Source organism: Salmo salar, chromosome 13 (genome assembly GCF_965601325.2).
Source record: "Salmo salar chromosome 13, fSalSal1, whole genome shotgun sequence".
NCBI lineage: Eukaryota > Metazoa > Chordata > Actinopteri > Salmoniformes > Salmonidae > Salmo > Salmo salar.
In genome coordinates, this window is record NC_138303.1 from 96,398,841 (window position 1) to 96,418,213 (window position 19,373).

At 41.8% G+C, this 19,373-nt stretch overlaps 1 protein-coding gene across 1 annotated transcript in view; it reads left to right on the forward strand.

The window, feature by feature from the left end:
* Positions 1-19,373, forward strand: part of LOC106568157 (ankycorbin) — a 77,996-nt gene that overhangs the window by 32,180 nt on the left and 26,443 nt on the right. Inside the window, exons 3-7 of the mRNA XM_082960468.1 lie at positions 8,065-8,195; positions 13,283-13,371; positions 16,867-16,931; positions 18,144-18,201; positions 19,176-19,246. Coding sequence (XP_082816594.1) covers positions 8,065-8,195; positions 13,283-13,371; positions 16,867-16,931; positions 18,144-18,201; positions 19,176-19,246 — 414 coding nt within the window. The remainder of the gene's footprint in view (positions 1-8,064; positions 8,196-13,282; positions 13,372-16,866; positions 16,932-18,143; positions 18,202-19,175; positions 19,247-19,373) is intronic.

Below are 19,373 nucleotides of genomic sequence, written 5' to 3' on the forward strand. Positions count from 1 at the left end.
AGAGTATAGTGCAGGAAGGCACAATTTATAGTAAAATATTTATACATGTATCAGGGAATGGGGTATTGGGGGGCAAGTGTTTAAAGGTAAAAGGGGTGATAGACTTCAAAGGGGTGTGAGATCATGATCGTCTTGGAATTTTAGGTTATGTTAATTGGCCAGGCCAATGTACATGGTCACCAACTGAACCGTTGGGGGGGATCGGCACATATCAGACTCAAAAGAAACACTTGGTTTTTCTCTGCAACTTCGCTATTAACATTACACTTCGTTATTATCAGTAGCGTTTCATTATTATTATTATTATTATTATTATTATTCAAGTTATTACCTCTAAATATTAGTCTAGTATACAAATTAAGGAATGTCAGATAGGAGAGGAATTCCGAAAAAATACAGATCCCGATATTGACGCACTAAACCGTTCACACCAAGTTCTATGCGTTTTTCCCTCCCCTTTTCTGAACAATTTGCATAAGGTCACCAACATTTCTACGGTCATTCTCTGTGGCAATTCGTTGTTCAAAGTGGCTAGAGAGGATGGATGCAGTAATGAGAGAAAAATCATATACTGCTGGAAAAATAATATGCTGCTGAAAAGACTAGAATATGGGCTATGCATCCTATAGGATGAATCATGAAAGGAGTTTGGCTACGTTTCAGTCTGTTGCACCCCATTTAATAAGAGAAGAAATGCAAAACTGGCTCCTGTCATCATTCCTAGCACATATGCTGACAAGACACAGCTTTTTTTCTATCTGATTAAAGAGAAGTCCAGACAGTCTAGGCCTATTTCAGGGAAACTTTCTGAATGGATATAGAGAATTAGTGAACTCATACATGCTCACCCACCCACCTAAAATTACCCATCAATCAAAGCCACCTGCAGCACATCTCACTCAGACACGTAAGCAAATAAAATGTGTCCTTTCCGAAAAATGTATTAAAAACTTAGCTTCAAATCCTTTCTGTAGGATAGGAAAAACATTCTCTACATTATAGGATGATGCTACATCAATGTAGCCTATCATATAAATTGCAGAGAAAAGTTTTTAGGGTGATATTCACCGAGTGTACAAAAGATTAGGAACACCTTCCTAATATTGAGTTGCACCCCCTTTTGCCCTCAGAACAGCCTCAATTCATCGGGGCATGGACTCTACAAGGTGTTGAAAGCGTTCCGCATGGATGCTGGCCCATGTCGACTCCAATGCTTCCCACAGTTGTGTCAAGTTGGCAGGATGTCCTTAAAGTGGTGGACCATTCTTGACGCACCATCCCCCATTCAAAGGCACTTCAATATTTTGTCTTGCCCATTGGCTTGCCACAGCCTGTGCACACAATCCACGTCTCAGTTGTCTCAGAGCTTAAAAATCCTTCTTTAACCTGTCTCTTCCCCATTATCTACACTGAGTGAAGTGGATTAAACAGTTGACGTCAATAAGGGATCATAGCTTTCACCTGAATTCACCTGGTCAGTCTATGCCATGGAAAGAGCAGGTGTTCCTAATGTTTTGTACACTAAGTGTATAGAGGCAACTGTGATAGGCATGAAGATGAAATTGACAACCATTCCAAAATAGAAACGCATGGATGCAACCTGATGATCAGCCTGTCCATAGCTTAATGATCAGCCTGTCCATAGGTTAATGATCAGCCTATCCATAGCTTAATGATCAGCTTGTCCATAGCCTAATGTTCAGACAGTCCATAGCCTAATGATCCGCCTGTCCATAGCCTAATGATCAACCTGTCCATAGCTTAATGATCAGCCTGTCCATAGCTTAATGATCAGCCTGTCCATAGCTTAATGATCAGCTTGTCCATAGCCTAATGTTCAGACAGTCCATAGCCTAATGATCAGCCTGTCCATAGCCTAATGATCCGCCTGTCCATAGCCTAATGAGCAACCTGTCCATAGCCTAATGACCAGCCTGTCTATAGCCTAATGATCAACCTGTCCATAGCCTAATGATCAACCTGTCAATAGCCTAATGATCAGCCTGTCCATAGTCTAATGATCAACCTGTCCATAGCCTAATGACCAGCCTGTCTATAGCCTAATGATCAACCTGTCCATAGCCTAATGATCAACCTGTCAATAACCTAATGATCAACCTGTCCATAGTCTAATGATCAACCTGTCCATAGTCTAATGATCAACCTGTCAATAGCCTAATGATCAGCCTGTCCATAGCCTAATGACCAACCTTTTCATAGCCTAATTATCAACCTGTCCATAGCCTAATGATCAACCTGTCAATAACCTAATGATAAACCTGTCCATAGTCTAATGATCAACCTGTCCATAGTCTAATGATCAACCTGTCAATAGCCTAATGACCAGCCTGTCTATAGCCTAATGATCAGCCTGTCCATAGTCTAATGATCAACCTGTCCATAGCCTAATGACCAGCCTGTCTATAGCCTAATGATCAACCTGTCCATAGCCTAATGATCAACCTGTCAATAGCCTAATGATCAGCCTGTCCATAGTCTAATGATCAACCTGTCCATAGCCTAATGACCAGCCTGTCTATAGCCTAATGATCAACCTGTCCATAGCCTAATGATCAACCTGTCAATAACCTAATGATCAACCTGTCCATAGTCTAATGATCAACCTGTCCATAGTCTAATGATCAACCTGTCAATAGCCTAATGATCAGCCTGTCCATAGCCTAATGCCACCTTCAAGCCTTCCCTGTCCATAGCCTAATGATCAACCTGTCCATAGCCTAATGATCAACCTGCTCCATGATACCGCCGCTAATGATCAACCGCCTGTCGACACCGTCAAGCCTAATGATCAGCCTGTCCAAGCCTAGCCCCTTCGCTAATGATCAACCTGTCAATAGCCTAATGATCAGCCTGTCAATAGCCTAATGATCAACCTGTCAATAGCCTAATGATCAGCCTGTCCATAGCCTAATGATCAACCTGTCCATAGCCTAATGATCAACCTGTCCATAGCCTAATGATCAGCCTGTCAATAGCCTAATGATCAGCCTGTCCATAGCCCAATGACCAACCTGTCCATAGCCTAATGACCAGCCTGTCTATAGCCTAATGATCAGCCTGTCCATAGCCTAATGATCAGCCTGTCCATAGCCTAATGATCAGCCTGTCCATAGTCTAATGATCAACCTGTCCATAGCCTAATGACCAGCCTGTCAATAGCCTAATGATCAGCCTGTCCATAGCCTAATGACCAACCTGTCCATAGCCTAATGACCAGCCTGTCCATAGCCTAATGATCAACCTGTCCATAGCCTAATGATCAACCTGTCAATAACCTAATGATCAACCTGTCCATAGTCTAATGATCAACCTGTCCATAGTCTAATGATCAGCCTGTCCATAGCCTAATGACCAACCTTTTCATAGTCTAATGATCAACCTGTCAATAGCCTAATGATCAGCCTGTCCATAGTCTAATGATCAACCTGTCAATAGCCTAATGATTAGCCTGTCCATAGCCTAATGACCAACCTTTTCATAGTCTAATGATCAACCTGTCAATAGCCTAATGATCAGCCTGTCCATAGTCTAATGATCAGCCTGTCCATAGCCTAATGACCAACCTTTTCATAGCCTAATTATCAACCTGTCCATAGCCTAATGATCAACCTGTCCATTGATCAACTGGATCAGTTTTAATAAAGCAATGGCTGGTTATGTTGACACTACATTTTGAGTGAGTACTTTATCTAAATCTGTGCAACCACTTATTGATAAGGGTAAACTCCAGCTGATATTTATTTTATTCTGTCTTTTAGAGTTGCCTATAGCACAGGTGGTCTAGGCCTAGATTCAATTTAGCAGGCCTATAATATATAGCCTATTATAAACTAGGTGGTTTGAGTCCTGAATGCTGATTGTCTGACAGCTGTGGTATATTTAAGCAATAAGGCCCAAGGAGGTGTGGTATATGGCCAATATACCACGGGTAAAGGCTGTTCTTATGCACGACGTAACGCAGAGTTCCTGGACACAGCCCTTAGCTGTGATATATTGGCCATATACCACAAACCCCCGAGGTGGCTTATTGCTATTATTAACTGGTTACCAACGTAATTAGAGCAGTAAAAATCTATGTTTTTTTCATACCCATGGTATACGTCTGATATACCATTTCTGTCAGCCAATCAGCATTGAGGGGTCGAACCACCCAGTTTATAACAGACTGTATACCAGACAGTATACTAATGGATTAGCTGCTGGTGCATCAAACACATGTTGGAAAGAGGAGGAGATGTAGACAGATTAAGTTAGCAAATCAATTGCTTATAATCATTAGTAAACACTCCCGCTATTAGGTCAAGTTTATCTACATGTTAATACATTTTATTTTTTTATGTAGGCCTATTTAAACGGTTTTGACTGTTATTTTATTTTCATGGCGGTCTTTATCCGTAACCGTCAGTTACACGGTTATTCAATACCCATCACAGCCCGACCCCTCTGCTCTTTCTGCAGCTCATCTATGCATACCTGAGTTTATAGGCCCCTTCCTCTGCTCACGTGGCAGTGTAGAGATGGTAGAACCCATAAGAACTAACAACATAGCTTAACTTTGAAATAGCTTAGGAAAGGACACCATGGAATAGCACCTCCTACCATTCATATACTTCAAAACCTCTTGGCCTTGTGAAATGTCTGTCTCTTATAGAAATCTTGACTTATGATGACACTTCTATTGAAGGATCATGGCCCTAAAAAAACTGAATTGATGCGAGCTACCAGGCCAGACAGTTTATTTCAAAGCAGCACATACAGGTGCGCTATCTTAATTTGACCCTGCTTCTCACAGCAGGAAAAGAATCCTGCAGCAACAGGAAATGTAAATTATTATGTGGATTATTACATTTTTGTAGGGGTTGGGGCAAATCAAGTCATTAGGGCAAATTTTTAAGTGGAAATTACAAACTTTAGAATTTGCATTTCCTACTGTGCAGGAAAATTCTATGTGACAAAAGTAGAGGTCGACCGATTAATCAGAATGGCCGATTAATTGGGGCCGATTTCAAGTTTTCATAACAATCGGAAATCGGTATTTTTGAATTTAAAAAATATATATATTAAAATGTACACCTTTATTTAACTAGGCAAGTCAGTTAAGAACACATTCTTATTTTCAATGACAGCCTAGGAACGGTGGGTTAACTGCCTTGTTCAGGGGCAGAACGACAGATTTTTACCTTATCAGCTCGGGGATTCAATCTTCAACCTTACGGTTAACTAGTCCAACGCTCTAACCACCTGCTTTACATTGCACTCCACGAGGAGCCTGCCTGTTACGCGAATGCAGTAAGAAGCCAAGGTAAGTTACTAGCTAGCATTAAACTGATCTTATAAAAAACAATCAATCAATCATAATCACTAGTTAACTACACATGGTTGATGATATTACTAGTTTATCTAGCCTGTCCTGCGTTGCATATAATCGCTTAGGTACACGTTGCTCCAATGTGTACCTAACCATAAACATCAATGCCTTTCTTAAAATCAATACACAAGTATATATTTTTAAACCTGCATATTTAGTTAATATTGCTTGCTAACATTAATTTCTTTTAACTAGGGAAAATGTGTCACTTCTCTTGCAACAGAGTCAGGGTATATGCAGCAGTTTGGGCCGCCTGGCTCATTGAGAACTGTGAAGACTATTTCTTCCTAAAAAAGACAGCCGACTTTGCCAAACGGGGGATGATTTAACAAAAGCGCATATGCGAACAAAGCACAATCGTTGCACGAATGTACCTAACCATAAACATCAATGCCTTTCTTAAAATCAATACACAGAAGTATATATTTTTAAACCTGCATATTTAGCTAAAAGAAATCCAGGTTAGCAGGCAATATTAACCAGGTGAAATTGTGTCACTTCTCTTGCGTTCATTGCACGCAGAGTCAGGGTATATGCAACAGTTTGGGCCGCCTGGCTCGTTGCGAACTAATTTGCCAGAATGTTACGTAATTATGACATAACATTGAAGGTTGTGCAATGTAACAGGAATTTTTAGACTTATGGATGCCACCCGTTAGATAAAATACGGAACGGTTCCGTATTTCACTGAAAGAATAAACGTGATAGTTTCCGGATTCTACCATATTAATGACCTAAGGCTCGTATTTCTGTGTGTTATTATGTTATAATTAAGTCTATGATTTGATAGAGCAGTCTGACTGAGCGATGGTAGGCACCAGCAGGCTCGTAAGCATTCATTCAAACAGCACTTTTGTGCGTTTTGCCAGCAGCTCTTTGCAATGCTTTAAGCATTGCACTGTTTATGACTTCAAGCCTATCAACTCCCGAGATTAGGCTGGTGTAACCCATGTGAAATGGCTAGCTAGTTAGCGGGGTGTGCGCTAATAGCGTTTCAAACGTCACTTGCTCTGCATGGGTATCGCTGCTTCGAGGGTGGCTGTTGTCGATGTGTTCCTGGTTCGAGCCCAGGTAGGAGCGAGGAGAGGGACGGAAGCTATACTGTTACACTGGCAATACTAAAGTGTCTATAAGAACATCCAATAGTCAAAGGTATATGAAATACAAATCGTATAGAGAGAAATAGACCTATAATAACTACAACCTAAAACTTCTTACCTGGGAATATTGAAGACTCATGTTAAAAGGAACCACCAGCTTTCATGTGTTCTCATGTTCTGAGCAAGGAACTTAAACGTTAGCTTTCTTACATGGCACATATTGCACTTTTACTTTCTTCTCCAACACTTTATTTTTGCATTATTTAAACCAAATTGAACATGTTTCATTATTTATTTGAGGCTAAATTGATTTTATTGATGTATTATATTAAGTTAAAATAAGTGTTCATTCAGTATTGTTGTAATTGTCATTATTCCAAATAAATAAAAAAAAATTGGCCGATTAATCGGCATCGGCTTTCACCCCCTGGCCTCCAATAATTGGTATCGGTGTTGAAAAATCATAATCGGTCGACCTCTAGACAAAAGAGTGATCAAATGAAGATGTCAGAGCTGTAAAGCTCAGTACATGCACCTTACTTTCCCTCCTCCTTTCTCACTCTCTGTGTTGTGTGTGTGTGTGTGTGTGTGTGCGTGCGCGTGGGCGCACACGGAGAGAATAGATACTCTTTGCCCCCGGTTCATAACTCTTCTCTTTCAGACTGAGCCTCCCATCATCCTACGAATAGATGGAAGTGAATGGGTGCATGGCTGCTATAATCAAGCCTGTGTGTATGAGCATGCCAGGCAGGGTAGGACAGAGTCAGTGAGGCCAGCCAGTAACCTCCAGAAGGAACTCACAGCCCCCACTATGAGGTCAGGCTGGAGCCCTATATGTCTTGATTACAATGAGGGAATGAGGGAAATTAGGGAAATTCGTTGTGAAAATGGACTGCAACTGAGTTTAGGACATTAGTCATTTTCGGTGCATTTCAACCATTCATGGGCTCTGGTGAAATTCATGCCCATGTAAATCTCTGCAGAGAAGCTTTCATTTGAGGAATTGATTTCATGGTTTAGGTGCAGGGGGATGCTGGCTTCCTTAGGCATTGTGTTATCACAGAAATATGATCCAATGGTTTCAGGTGAGAAAGCAAAGGACAGGCATAAGCGTTTCGAACTGAATGACTGTCATGTCATGACTGGCCATGGTCTTCAAGGTTGAAAATATGTTGAAAGTGAAACAATCTTCTGTTGATGGTGTTGAAACAGAGCCCTGGTGCAGCATGCCTAATGCCTATATGCCATAGTGAAACGTGTGTTCCTCAGGTTATGTAATGGGAAGCTCCCTACTTAAGGATTAAGCCTAAATGGGATTATCACCCTCTAGACTAGAGGTTACCAGAGAGGCATGGCTGGCCGCGTTCACAGGCTGAATTGCGTTAGGTTCACGGTGGAGTAAAACCAACAAACAGCTATGACGTCTTTCATCTTTTATGCTAATTGTCTACAACGGGTAAGGGGCTGTGGTTTTCGCCACACAGGATTTGAACAGTAATGATTCAGTAATAGATATATTAAACTGTGAATGAGAAGCATTAACCTCTGTAATGTTTTATATCTCTCTCTTCTCAGGCCCATGAATGGAGCAAAAATGATGAGCGACTCATGGCAGCTGTGGAACATGGGGAGGTAGAGAAGGTGGCCTCCCTCCTCACCAAGAAAGGAGCCAGCGCGTTCAAACTGGACAGTGAGGGCAAGTCAGCGTGAGTATCAAGGGTTGAGGGACAGGGTTTGGTCAGACACAGATTAGAAACAGGGAATTGGGACCACTTAGGATGTGTGTTGTGCAAACTGAATTAAGGGACAATGTGGAATATCAGTATAGTAATGTTTATTGTTAAAATCAATCACATTTCTGCTCATCTTCCCTGAAACATCTAAAATTCCAATATTGATACCATTTCAGTGCAGCAGTGAAGTTACAGTACTTAGATATTCCCTCAAAGTTCTATGATGACACATCTACAATAGTTGATAGTGAGAATTGCCCCCAGGCAACTGTTCAGATCGATAAGCCATAGTCCCTGTCACTATTGGAGATGCTACTGTACTGAACTGAACTGCCCTAGATACAGTACCTTGAAATTACTTCTGTTGAAGGAGGAATCAGTCATGTGGAGTTAGATTAGTTTGAGATTTTATCATGGTTAGAGAAAGTAAACATATATATATTTTTAAAGTTAGGCAAATCACTGGTTCTTATTAACTGCACCTTGACCGACAATGAGTTGCTAAGTATAGCACAATATAAATATAATGATATGCTATTTAACTACTTGAGTCACGTCATCAGTCATCTCCTTTATTCCTTCTCCATTTGTCCATCTTTAATCTGATGATGTGGGTTTTTGCTTTGCCCTTCCTCTTATTCCATAATGAATATGTGCTAAAAGCTAAATTGCATTATATTGTAACACTTTTGATTGTCAACAGGAATTCCTGTTCTATTTTAGTGTCTTACTCCATGTGCACAGACCTGTGATGGTCAATGGCCTTTCATTGATAGCCTATAAAAAATATATACAAGTCCCATAATGTACATGGTCTCCTTTGTGTGTTTAAGAAGCTCCCAATTATCACACAGCGTGATTGTGTCATGATATTTTCCTGATTTCTATAGGCTCTGAATGGATGTGACCGCCATGCTTCCTAACTGGACCTGATAATGTTCATGTTTGACCTCTTTCTGACTGCTACAGATAGAGCAGCACTGCCAGAGACTAGTGAAAGTCAACACCACTGACCTAGATATATTTAGTGATTTACTTTGAGGGGGAATCGCTCACAATGGCCAGCCACACAATGTGTCTTTTAAGTCACCCGTATGAAGAGACCATTGTTTACATCCCTGACCTTCCCAGGTTTCCCAGAAGGACACACACTGACTGGCATGGCAGGGTAGCCTAGTGGTTAGAGCATTGGGCTAGTAACTGCAAGGTTGCAAGTTCAAATCCCTGAGCTGACAAGGTACAAATCTGTCATTCTGCCCCTGAACAAGGCAGTTGTTCCTAGGCTGTCATTGAAAATAAGAATTTGTTCTTAACTGACTTGCCTAGTTAAATAAAGGTAAAATCAAATGGCATTCCCAAATGCAGGTTGCCTTTTATTGGGATGATTCTTGTCCGAGAGGCAGCACTGAGCGACTTCCTCTAGATGGGTCAAAATTGGCTATATATTCTTAAAAATCATGAAAACAAAAATTAGGAATTAAGTTAGCAGTGTGGTTAAGGTTAAACTCAGATTGTACGACTCAGAGGCTGTGCCAGCTAGTGACTACCCTGCAGAGCTGCCTCCAATGCATGAGTCATCCCAATAAATGCCAATCTGCTTCGCAAACAGCCAGTGTCACCATGGAGAATTGGTGGATAATGATTGGAATGTATGGAAACTGCTGGTTTCTAAAAGCACAATACATTTCATGATTATTATTACAAAACACACATGCACACACACAGACAATTAGACAAAAACACAGTAATCATGCACGTCACCAATGTAGTCTGAATCATTAGGAAAATGTGCCTAATTCCATTCATTGCATGATGTGTTATTGCAAGAACAAAGACATCATCTTAAATTAATACTGATTTATTGTCTTCTAGGAGTTAAATTGCGTCTTTCCACTAGTGCTTGTTATTATAAATTAATCATAGTTTCAAATCAAATTGTATTAGTCACATGCGCCGAATACAACAGGTGTAGACCTTACTGTGAAAAGCTTACTTACAAGCCCCTAACCAACAATGTGGTTTAAAAAAATACGAATAAGAAATAAAAGTAACAAGTAGTTAAAGAGCAGCAGTAAAATAACAATAGCGAGGCTATATACAGGCCGTACCGGTACAGAGTCAATTAGCGCGGGCACCGGTTAGTCGAGGTAATTGAGGTAATATATACATGTAGGTAGAGTTATTAAAGTGACTATGCATAGATAATAACAGAGAGTAGCAGCGGCATAGGGGGGCGGGGGGGCAATGCAAATAGTCTGTGTAGTCATTTGATTAGATGTTCAGGAGTCTTATGGCTTGGGGCTAGAAGCTGTTTAGAAGCCTCTTGGACCTAGACTTGGCACTCCGGTACCGCTTGCCGTGTGGTAGCAGAGAGAACAGTCTATGACTAGGGTGGCTGGAGTCTTTGACAATTTTTAGGGCCTTCCTCTGACACCACCTGGTATAGAGGTCCTGGATGGCAGGAAGCTTGGCCCCAGTGATGTACTAGGCCGTACGCACTACCCTCTATAGTGCCTTGCGGTCGGAGGCCGAGCAGTTTCCATACGATGGTGCAGCTGTAGAACCTTTTGAGGATCTGAGGACCCATGCCAAACTTTTCAGTCTCCTGAGGGGGAATAGGTTTTGTCGTGCCCTCTTCACGACTGTCTTGGTGTGCTTGGACCATGTTAGTTTGTTGGTGATGTGTACACCAATGAACTTGAAGCTCTCAACCTACTCCACTGCCGCCCTGTCGATGAGAATGGGGGCGTGCTCGGTCCTCTTTTTCCTGTCGTCCACAATCATCTCCTTTGTCTTGATCACGTTGAGGGAGAGGTTGTTGTCCTGGCACCACACGGCAAGGGGTCTGCCCTCTTCCCTGTAGGCTGTCTCATCATTGTCGATGATCAGGCCTACCACTGTTGTGTCGTCAGCAAACTTAATGATGGTGTTGGAGTCGTGCCTGACTGTGCAGTCATGAGTGAACAGGGAGCTTTGAGGGCACTATGGTGTTGAATGCTGAGCTGTAGTCAATGAGCAGCATTATCACATAGGTGTTCCTTTTGCCCAGGTGGGAAAGGGCAGTGTGGAGTGCAATAGAGATGGCATCATCTGTGGATCTGTTAGGGCGGTATGCAAATTGGGCTGGGTCTAGGGTTTCCGGGATAATGGTGTTGATGTGAGCCATGACCATCCTTTCAAAGCAATTCATGGCTACAGACGTAAGTGCTATGGGTCGGTAGTCATTTAGGCAGGTTACCTTAGTGTTCTTGGGCACAGGGACTATGGTGGTGTGCTTAAAACATTTTGGTATTACACACTTGGACAGGGAGAGTTTGAAAATGAAGACAAAATGAAGACAATGTCAGTGAAGACATTTGCCATTTAGTTGCGCATGCTCGCAGTACACGTTCTGGTAATCAGTCTTGTGAATGTTGACCTGTTTAAAGGTCTTACTCACATCGGCTGTGGAGGGCGTGATCACACAGTCATCCAGAACAGCTGGTGCTCTCATGCATGTTTCAGTGTTATTTCCCTCGAAGCGAGCATATAAGTAGTTTTGCTCATCTAGTAGACTCGTGTCACTGGGCAGCTCTCGGGTGTGCTTCCCTTTGTAGTCTGTAATGGTTTGCAAGCCCTGCCACATCCGATGAGCTTCGGAGCCGGTGTAGTACGATTCGATCTTAGTCCTGTATTGACACTTTGCCTGTTTGATGGTTCGTCAGAGGGCATTGCAGGATTTCTTATAAGCTTCCAGGTTAAAGTCCCGCTCCTTGAAAGTGGCAGCTCTAGCCTTTAGCTCAGTGCGGATGTTGCCTGTAATACATTGCTTCTGGTTGGGGTATATACGTACGGTCACTGTGGGGAGGACGTCGACGATGCACTTATTGATGAAACCAATGACTGATGTGGTGTGCTCCTCAATGCCATAGGAAGAATCCCAGAACATATTCCAGTCTGTGCTAGCAAAACAGTCCTGTAGCTTAGCATCTGCTTCATCTGACCACTTTTTTATTGACCGAGTCACTGGTGCTTCCTACTTACATTTTGCTTGTATGCAGGAATCAGGAGGATATAATTATGGTCAGATTTGCCAAATGGAGGGCGAGGGAGAGCTTTGTACGCATCTCTGTGCGTGGAGTAAAGGTGGTCTAGAGTTTTTTTCCCTCTGGTTGCACATTTAACATGCTGATAGAAATTTGGTAAAGCAGATTACAATTTCCCTGCATGGACCTTGCAATTGATGTACTTGAGGAAGTGTAATTGGTGTTGAAATGTGGGCTATCTGAGGAATCTGTTGTAGAATACTGAATTACCCCTGAAAGTTATCGGTCTGTGCCAGGCATATCAAACATGTTCGTCAGGCAAGTGTGTTTTAAATTGCTTTCCATTCTGAGGGGAATACATTTCATGAGAAAGGTCAATGAAATAGTCTAAACACTTGCTTATCTCAGTATTCCTATATTAGATAATCCCTGTTCATTAAATAAGTGACAACAACTATTTGGAAGAAATAGTTTTGTTTTCTCTTCCAAATCTGCTATGTTGTTTCCTGTTTCAATGTCTGTTCAGTGTAGTGAAGACATCCTCTATAGCAGTGGTAATTGCTCTGTTTTCGTGTTCTTCAGTGGAGTGGTCCTATGGATCACCCGGCTGCCTGTGTTAGCTCTGTGTGTGTGTTAGCTCTGTGAATCTACGTGATGGCCTAGAGAGCAATGCTCATTGATCGACAGCAGTGCACTAACCCTGTTCTAACAACACATACGAAAGGCAAAGCTCAGAACATAATCAATACATTGGCGGATGCTGAATAAACTCATTCTCTAGCACAGAATTCAATAGTCCCCACACTACTTAACCTTTTCTTGATGTTTCCACTTTAAAGATGCAGATCTAGCCAGTGAAAATTATATTGACTGATGTCAATGACCTTTATTTACTTTTTGTAGAAGGAATTGTAGGGATTTCTTTTTACAGAATTGATTACTGTACTTTCTGTTTATTCATCCAATGACCTGTTGAATCTCCCCTGTGTTAGACTGATCATGTTGTTGCTCTGTGCTGTCTCTCTCCCCATATAGTCTCCATGTGGCTGCCACCCGTGGTCAAACTGAATGTCTGGCAGTCATGCTGGCCCATGGAGCGGACACATCTGTCATAGACGCCTCAGGTTAGTGGACTACAAACCTTGTACTGTGCCTGCCCAACAATGAATCAAATGGCCACCCGGACTATTTGCGTTTACACCCCCCCATTTGATTTTAAACTGCTGCTATTCGCTGTTTATTATCTATGCATAGTCACTTTACCCCTAACTGCATGTACAAATTACCTCGACTAACCTGTACGCCCGCACATTTACTTTGTACTCTGTATATAGCCTCGTTATTGTTATTTTATTGTGTTACTTTTTATAATTTTTTACTTTAGTTTTTTTGTAAATATTTTCTTAGCTCTTTCTTGAACTGCATTGTTGGTTAAGGGCTTGTAAGTAAGCATTTCATGGTAAGGTCGACACCTGTTTTATTCGGCGCATGTAACAAATAAAGTTTGATTTGATTTGAGATCCAGATGAATATTTGAAGGCAGAGCTACTTACATAACGTGAATATATCCTGAGCATACTGTAGGTGAACATTCCCTGTAGAACTAATCTGCTCAAAAAATGTTCTCAAGTATGATTTTACTACTAGTTGTTACATATATTACTGCTAGTGGTTACAGATATGACTGCTAGTTGTTACATATATTACTGCTAGTGGTTACAGATATGACTGCTAGTTGTTACATATATTACTGCTAGTGGTTACAGATATGACTGCTAGTTGTTACATATATTACTGCTAGTGGTTACAGATATGACTGCTAGTTGTTACATATATTACTGCTAGTGGTTACAGATATGACTGCTAGTGGTTAGAGGCTAGTGGTTACAGATATGACTGCTAGGGGTTATAGATATGACTGCTAGTTGTTACATATATGACTGCTAGTGGTTATAGATATGACTGCTAGTGGTTAGAGGCTAGTGGTTACAGATATGACTGCTATGGGTTATAGATATGACTGATAGTGGTTACAGATATGACTGCTAGTGGTTACAGATATGACTTCTAGTGGTTATAGATATGACTGCTAGTGGCTACAGACATGACTGCTAGTGGTTACAGACATGACTGCCCAGGGGTTATAGATATGACTGCTAGTGGTTATAGATATGACTGCTAGTGGTTATAGATATGACTGATAGTGGTTACAGATATGACTGCTAGTGGTTACAGACATGACTGCTAGTGGTTATAGATATGACTGCTAGTGGTTACAGATATGACTGATAGTGGTTATAGATATGACTGATAGTGGTTATAGATATGACTGCTAGTGGTTATAGATATGATTGCTAGTGGTTATAGATATGACTGATAGTGGTTATAGATATGACTGATAGTGGTTATAGATATGACTGCTAGTGGTTATAGATATGACTGCTAGTGGTTACAGACATGACTGCTAGTGGTTATAGATATGACTGATAGTGGTTATAGATATGACTGCTAGTGGTTACAGATATGACTTCTAGTGGTTATAGATATGACTGCTAGTTGTTACAGACATGACTGCTAGTGGTTATAGATATGACTGCTAGTGGTTACAGATATGACTGCTAGTTGTTACAGACATGACTGCTAGTGGTTATAGATATGACTGCTAGTTGTTACAGATATGACTGCTAGTGGTTATAGATATGACTGATAGTGGTTATAGATATGACTGCTAGTGGTTACAGATATGACTGCTAGTGGTTACAGATATGACTGCTAGTGGTTACAGATATGACTGATAGTGGTTATAGATATGACTGCTAGGGGTTATAGATATGACTGATAGTGGTTACAGACATGACTGCTAGTGGTTACAGACATGACTGCTAGTGGTTATAGACATGACTGCTAGTGGTTATAGACATGACTGCTAGTGGTTACAGACATGACTGCTAGTGGTTATAGACATGACTGCTAGTGGTTGCAGATATGACTGATAGTGGTTACAGACATGACTGATAGTGGTTACAGATATGTAATCGCACTCCACACTGCCCTTTCTCACCTGGATATAACCTGCCTCAATGACTACCGACCCATAGCACTCACATCTGTAGCCATGAATTGCTTTGAAAGGATTGTCAGGGCTCACATCAACACCGTTATCCCAGAAACCCTAGACCCACCCCAATTTGCATACCGCCCTAACAGATCTACAGATAATGCAATCTCTATGGCGCTCCACACTGCCCTTTCTCACCTGGACAAAAGGAACACCTATGTGAGAATGCTGTTCATTGACTACAGCTCAGCGTTCAACACCATGGTGCCCACGAAGCTCATCACTAAGCTAAGGACTCCCTCTGCAACAGGATCCTGGACTTCCTGACAGGCCACCCCCAGACTCCCTCTGCAACTGGATCCTGGACTTCCTGACAGGCCACCCCCAGGTGGTAAGAGTAGGCAACAACACGCCTGCCACTCTGATCCTCAACACTGGGGCCCCTCAGGGGTGTGTACTTAGTCCCCTCCTGTATTCCCTGTTCACCCACGCCTGCGTGGCCGAACACAACTCCAACACCATCATTAAGTTTGCTGACGACACAGCAATGGTAGGCCTGATCTCCGACAACGATGAGACGGCCTATAGGGAGGAGGTCAGAGAACTGTCAGTGTGGTGCCAGGACAAAAACCTCTCCCTCAATGTGAGCAAGACAAAGGAGCTGATCGTGGACTACAGGAAAAGGCTAGCCGAACAGGCCCCCATTAACATTGACGGGGCTGTAGTGGAGCGGGTTGAGAGTTTCCTTGGTCCTTGGTGTCCACATCACCAACGAACTATCATGGTCCAAACATACCAAGACAGTCGTGAAGAGGGCACGACAAAAGATTTTCCCCCTCAGGAGACTGAAAAGATTTTGCATGGGCCCCCAGATCCTCAAAAGTTTCTACAGCTGCACCATCGAGAGCATCCTGACCAGTTGCATCACTGCCTGGTATTGCAACTGCTCGGCATCTGGCCGTAAGGCGCTACAGAAAATAGTGCGAACGGCCCAGTACATCACTGGGGCCAAGCTTCCTGCCATCTAGGACCTATATAATAGGAAGTGTTAGAGGAAAGCCCATAAAATTGTCAGAGACTCCAGTCACCCAAGTTATAGACTGTTTTTTCTGCTACCGCATGGCTAGCAGAACTGGAGCACCAAGTCTAGGACCAAAAGGATCCGCAACAGCTTCTACCCCCAAGCCATTTACACAATTTACATTGACCCCCCTTGTACACTTCTGCTACTCGCTGTTTGTTTGTTACCTATGCATGGGCACTTTGCCCCATCTATATGTACAGATTACCTCAACTAGCCTGTACCCCTGCACACTGACTCGGTACCGGTGCCGGTGCCCCTCGTTATTGTTATTCTTATTGTGTTACTTTTTGTCATTGCTTTTTATTTTAGCCTACTTAGTACATTTTTTCTTCCTCTTGAACTACACTGTTGGCATTTCACGGTAAAGTCTACACTTGTTGTATTCGGTGCATGTGGCAAATACAGTTTGATTTGATTTGTACTTGGGAGTTGAATTCAACGAAAATATGTCTTACCTGGATGTCTTTTTCTCCTCAGGTTTTAGTGCTTTACACCTAGCTACCAAAAACAACCATCAGGAGTGTGCCAAAAAGCTTATACAGGTAAGATGGAGCTACTGAATGAATGAAACTGCAAACATAAATGGTGACCGATAACTCACTCACTGGCTGTATCGGATGAAGTCATTGATTTGTTCTTGGGTAGTTCATTATCACCCTTATTAATGGATCATTTCTATGCCGGAGAGCTAAAACAGTTGTGCTTGTTGTTGAATCACAATTTAAAAATGCACACTTACCATTGTGAAGATGGGTTCACTGACTGACTGTAACACAGTCTTGTGATGGGAGGCATGTGATATCTGTCTGCGTTCTGTCTGGTGATCCTCCTGTCTGTCCTGGTGTATCTGCTGATCTAACACATGACCTCCTCTCTATCCTCCACACAACCCTGATATGACCTCAGTTTAGCCATACATAAGATCACACTATAAAAGGCTTCTGCAGGAGCAATATTGATAGCTTGTGGAAAACAGTACAGTACAGTACAGTACAGTACAGTACAGTACAGTACAGTGGACAGCTGGTTCAAGTCCTATTGTAGTTCAGTCATTTTTGTGTAGTTCAGATATTAAGAATACATTATCTGTGCATGAACTGTTGTTAGTTAGTATTATTCAGCATGTCATAACTGTGTGGATAAAATGATTTATGAAGCTGTCAGACTCAAGGCTGCACCACACTCACTGTGCATACAAGATTATACTTAGCCATCAATCAGAATGGCTGTCTCTTAATATGATCTGAGTGAATGGTTTCATCTGCTCAATGCTAATATCAGTCATCCTTATACCTTGTTTAGAGAATGGATCGAACTTTTTGAGCGGCTCTGTGGTACATGAAATTCAACTTTGGCGTAGCAATTATGTACTAAAGCTATTTTTGTGATTGATATGTAGCCTATTTTCAGTGGGTTAATTTTATGTCTATCTATGCTGAGATTGAGACCATTTTCTGAACAGTTGGGAAGCTGAAGTCAGATGTAATACATATCCTTCCCTCTCTGGTAATACCTGTCAAATTAATGGCCAGCTAAGCCATTGCCCATACAGATTGACTTGACACACAGTCGGAAATCTGATGAAAGGGCACTCTCATTAACTCCAAATTAAAATGCATCTCAAAAACATCTGACATACTCTTAGCAAACACAGTTCATTAAGGCTCAGTCACATTTTTCAGATCAACCATCACAGTGATAAAAAAATAATATGGTCATATAGATGTTGACCTAAACCTGTGTATTCCCACCAGAGTAAATGTGTGTTGGATGCTCTGGACTGCTCAGGGAAGACAGCCCTTCACTACGCAGGTAAGACTTGGTTAGAAATAACTTAATGAGTGTTTTACCTATAATTAAGGGCTCTATAATGCCTACATAAAAGTATGAAAGTTATGGCTGGGAAATTGTAATGTAGCCATTAATTAAAGATTCAACCTGAAATTAGATTAATTTGTATTACTTAAGTTGACACCCATCAAACTAGGAGGATAACACGTCTCAATGATTCTTCTTCTTAGGCGCAAAGCAGCAGATAGCATATCTACTAAGCACCTGATCCCCATTCCCCTCTTTCAGTCGCGGTCCTCCAGCTGCAACTATGACAGTACCAATCTATCTCACCATCCATCCATTGCACCCTGCTGTACCTCAGCTAAAAGGCCTGCTGATGATTACAGAAGATTAGCTACAGCTCTAACACCAGACTACCCATTATGTGTCTCTGTACAGTAGATGACAGGAATGTTTCTAAGCCTGGAGTGAACCATACATGTACTGTACTCTTGAATGGCTCAAAGAAGAGCATCTTTCGCTGTACACTCAGTGTGACACTAGTCAATGAATAGGCCACTTAGTTAGACAGAGTTTAGATACAGGAGTGCTGTTCCAGTTGTTAGTGTTTGTGAAATTGGAGGCGTACTGGAGAGTTTCCTACCATTTTAGACAGCTTTCAGCCGGCAGGGGATGCTTTTATCTTTGGATGAAAGACCTGGATCAAAGAGAACTGTATAAAGGACCATATCAATTACACAGGAGACTCTCTACTGCCAGGTTCTGCCTAATTATCTCCAGCGTTCCAACTTCCAGCTATGAACGACTGTAGGATAATTCTACCATGTTGGACACAGTGGAGTTCTATTCAGGCAATGAACGGCTATAAAAGTAGTCATGCCTGGCTCCTGTGGGAGATCTTTGTCATGTCGTTTTGTATTAGTGCCATATATAACTCCATGGTAGACAAGGCATTTTAGGTGTTCAAATGATTCTCTTATTTTCTCCCTCAGCTGCCAGTGGAAACATTGTGATTGTCCAAACCTTATGTGAGCGCAAGTGTCCGGTGAACGTCAGAGACATGGTATGTATGCCTTTCAATCAGATACAGTCCAGTTCCCTCATTCAGTTCAAGTTATTGTTTGTATAGGGCTTCTTTGAAGGTCTTCAACTCAAACTAAAGAAATAGGGAAAATACTTTGACATAAATG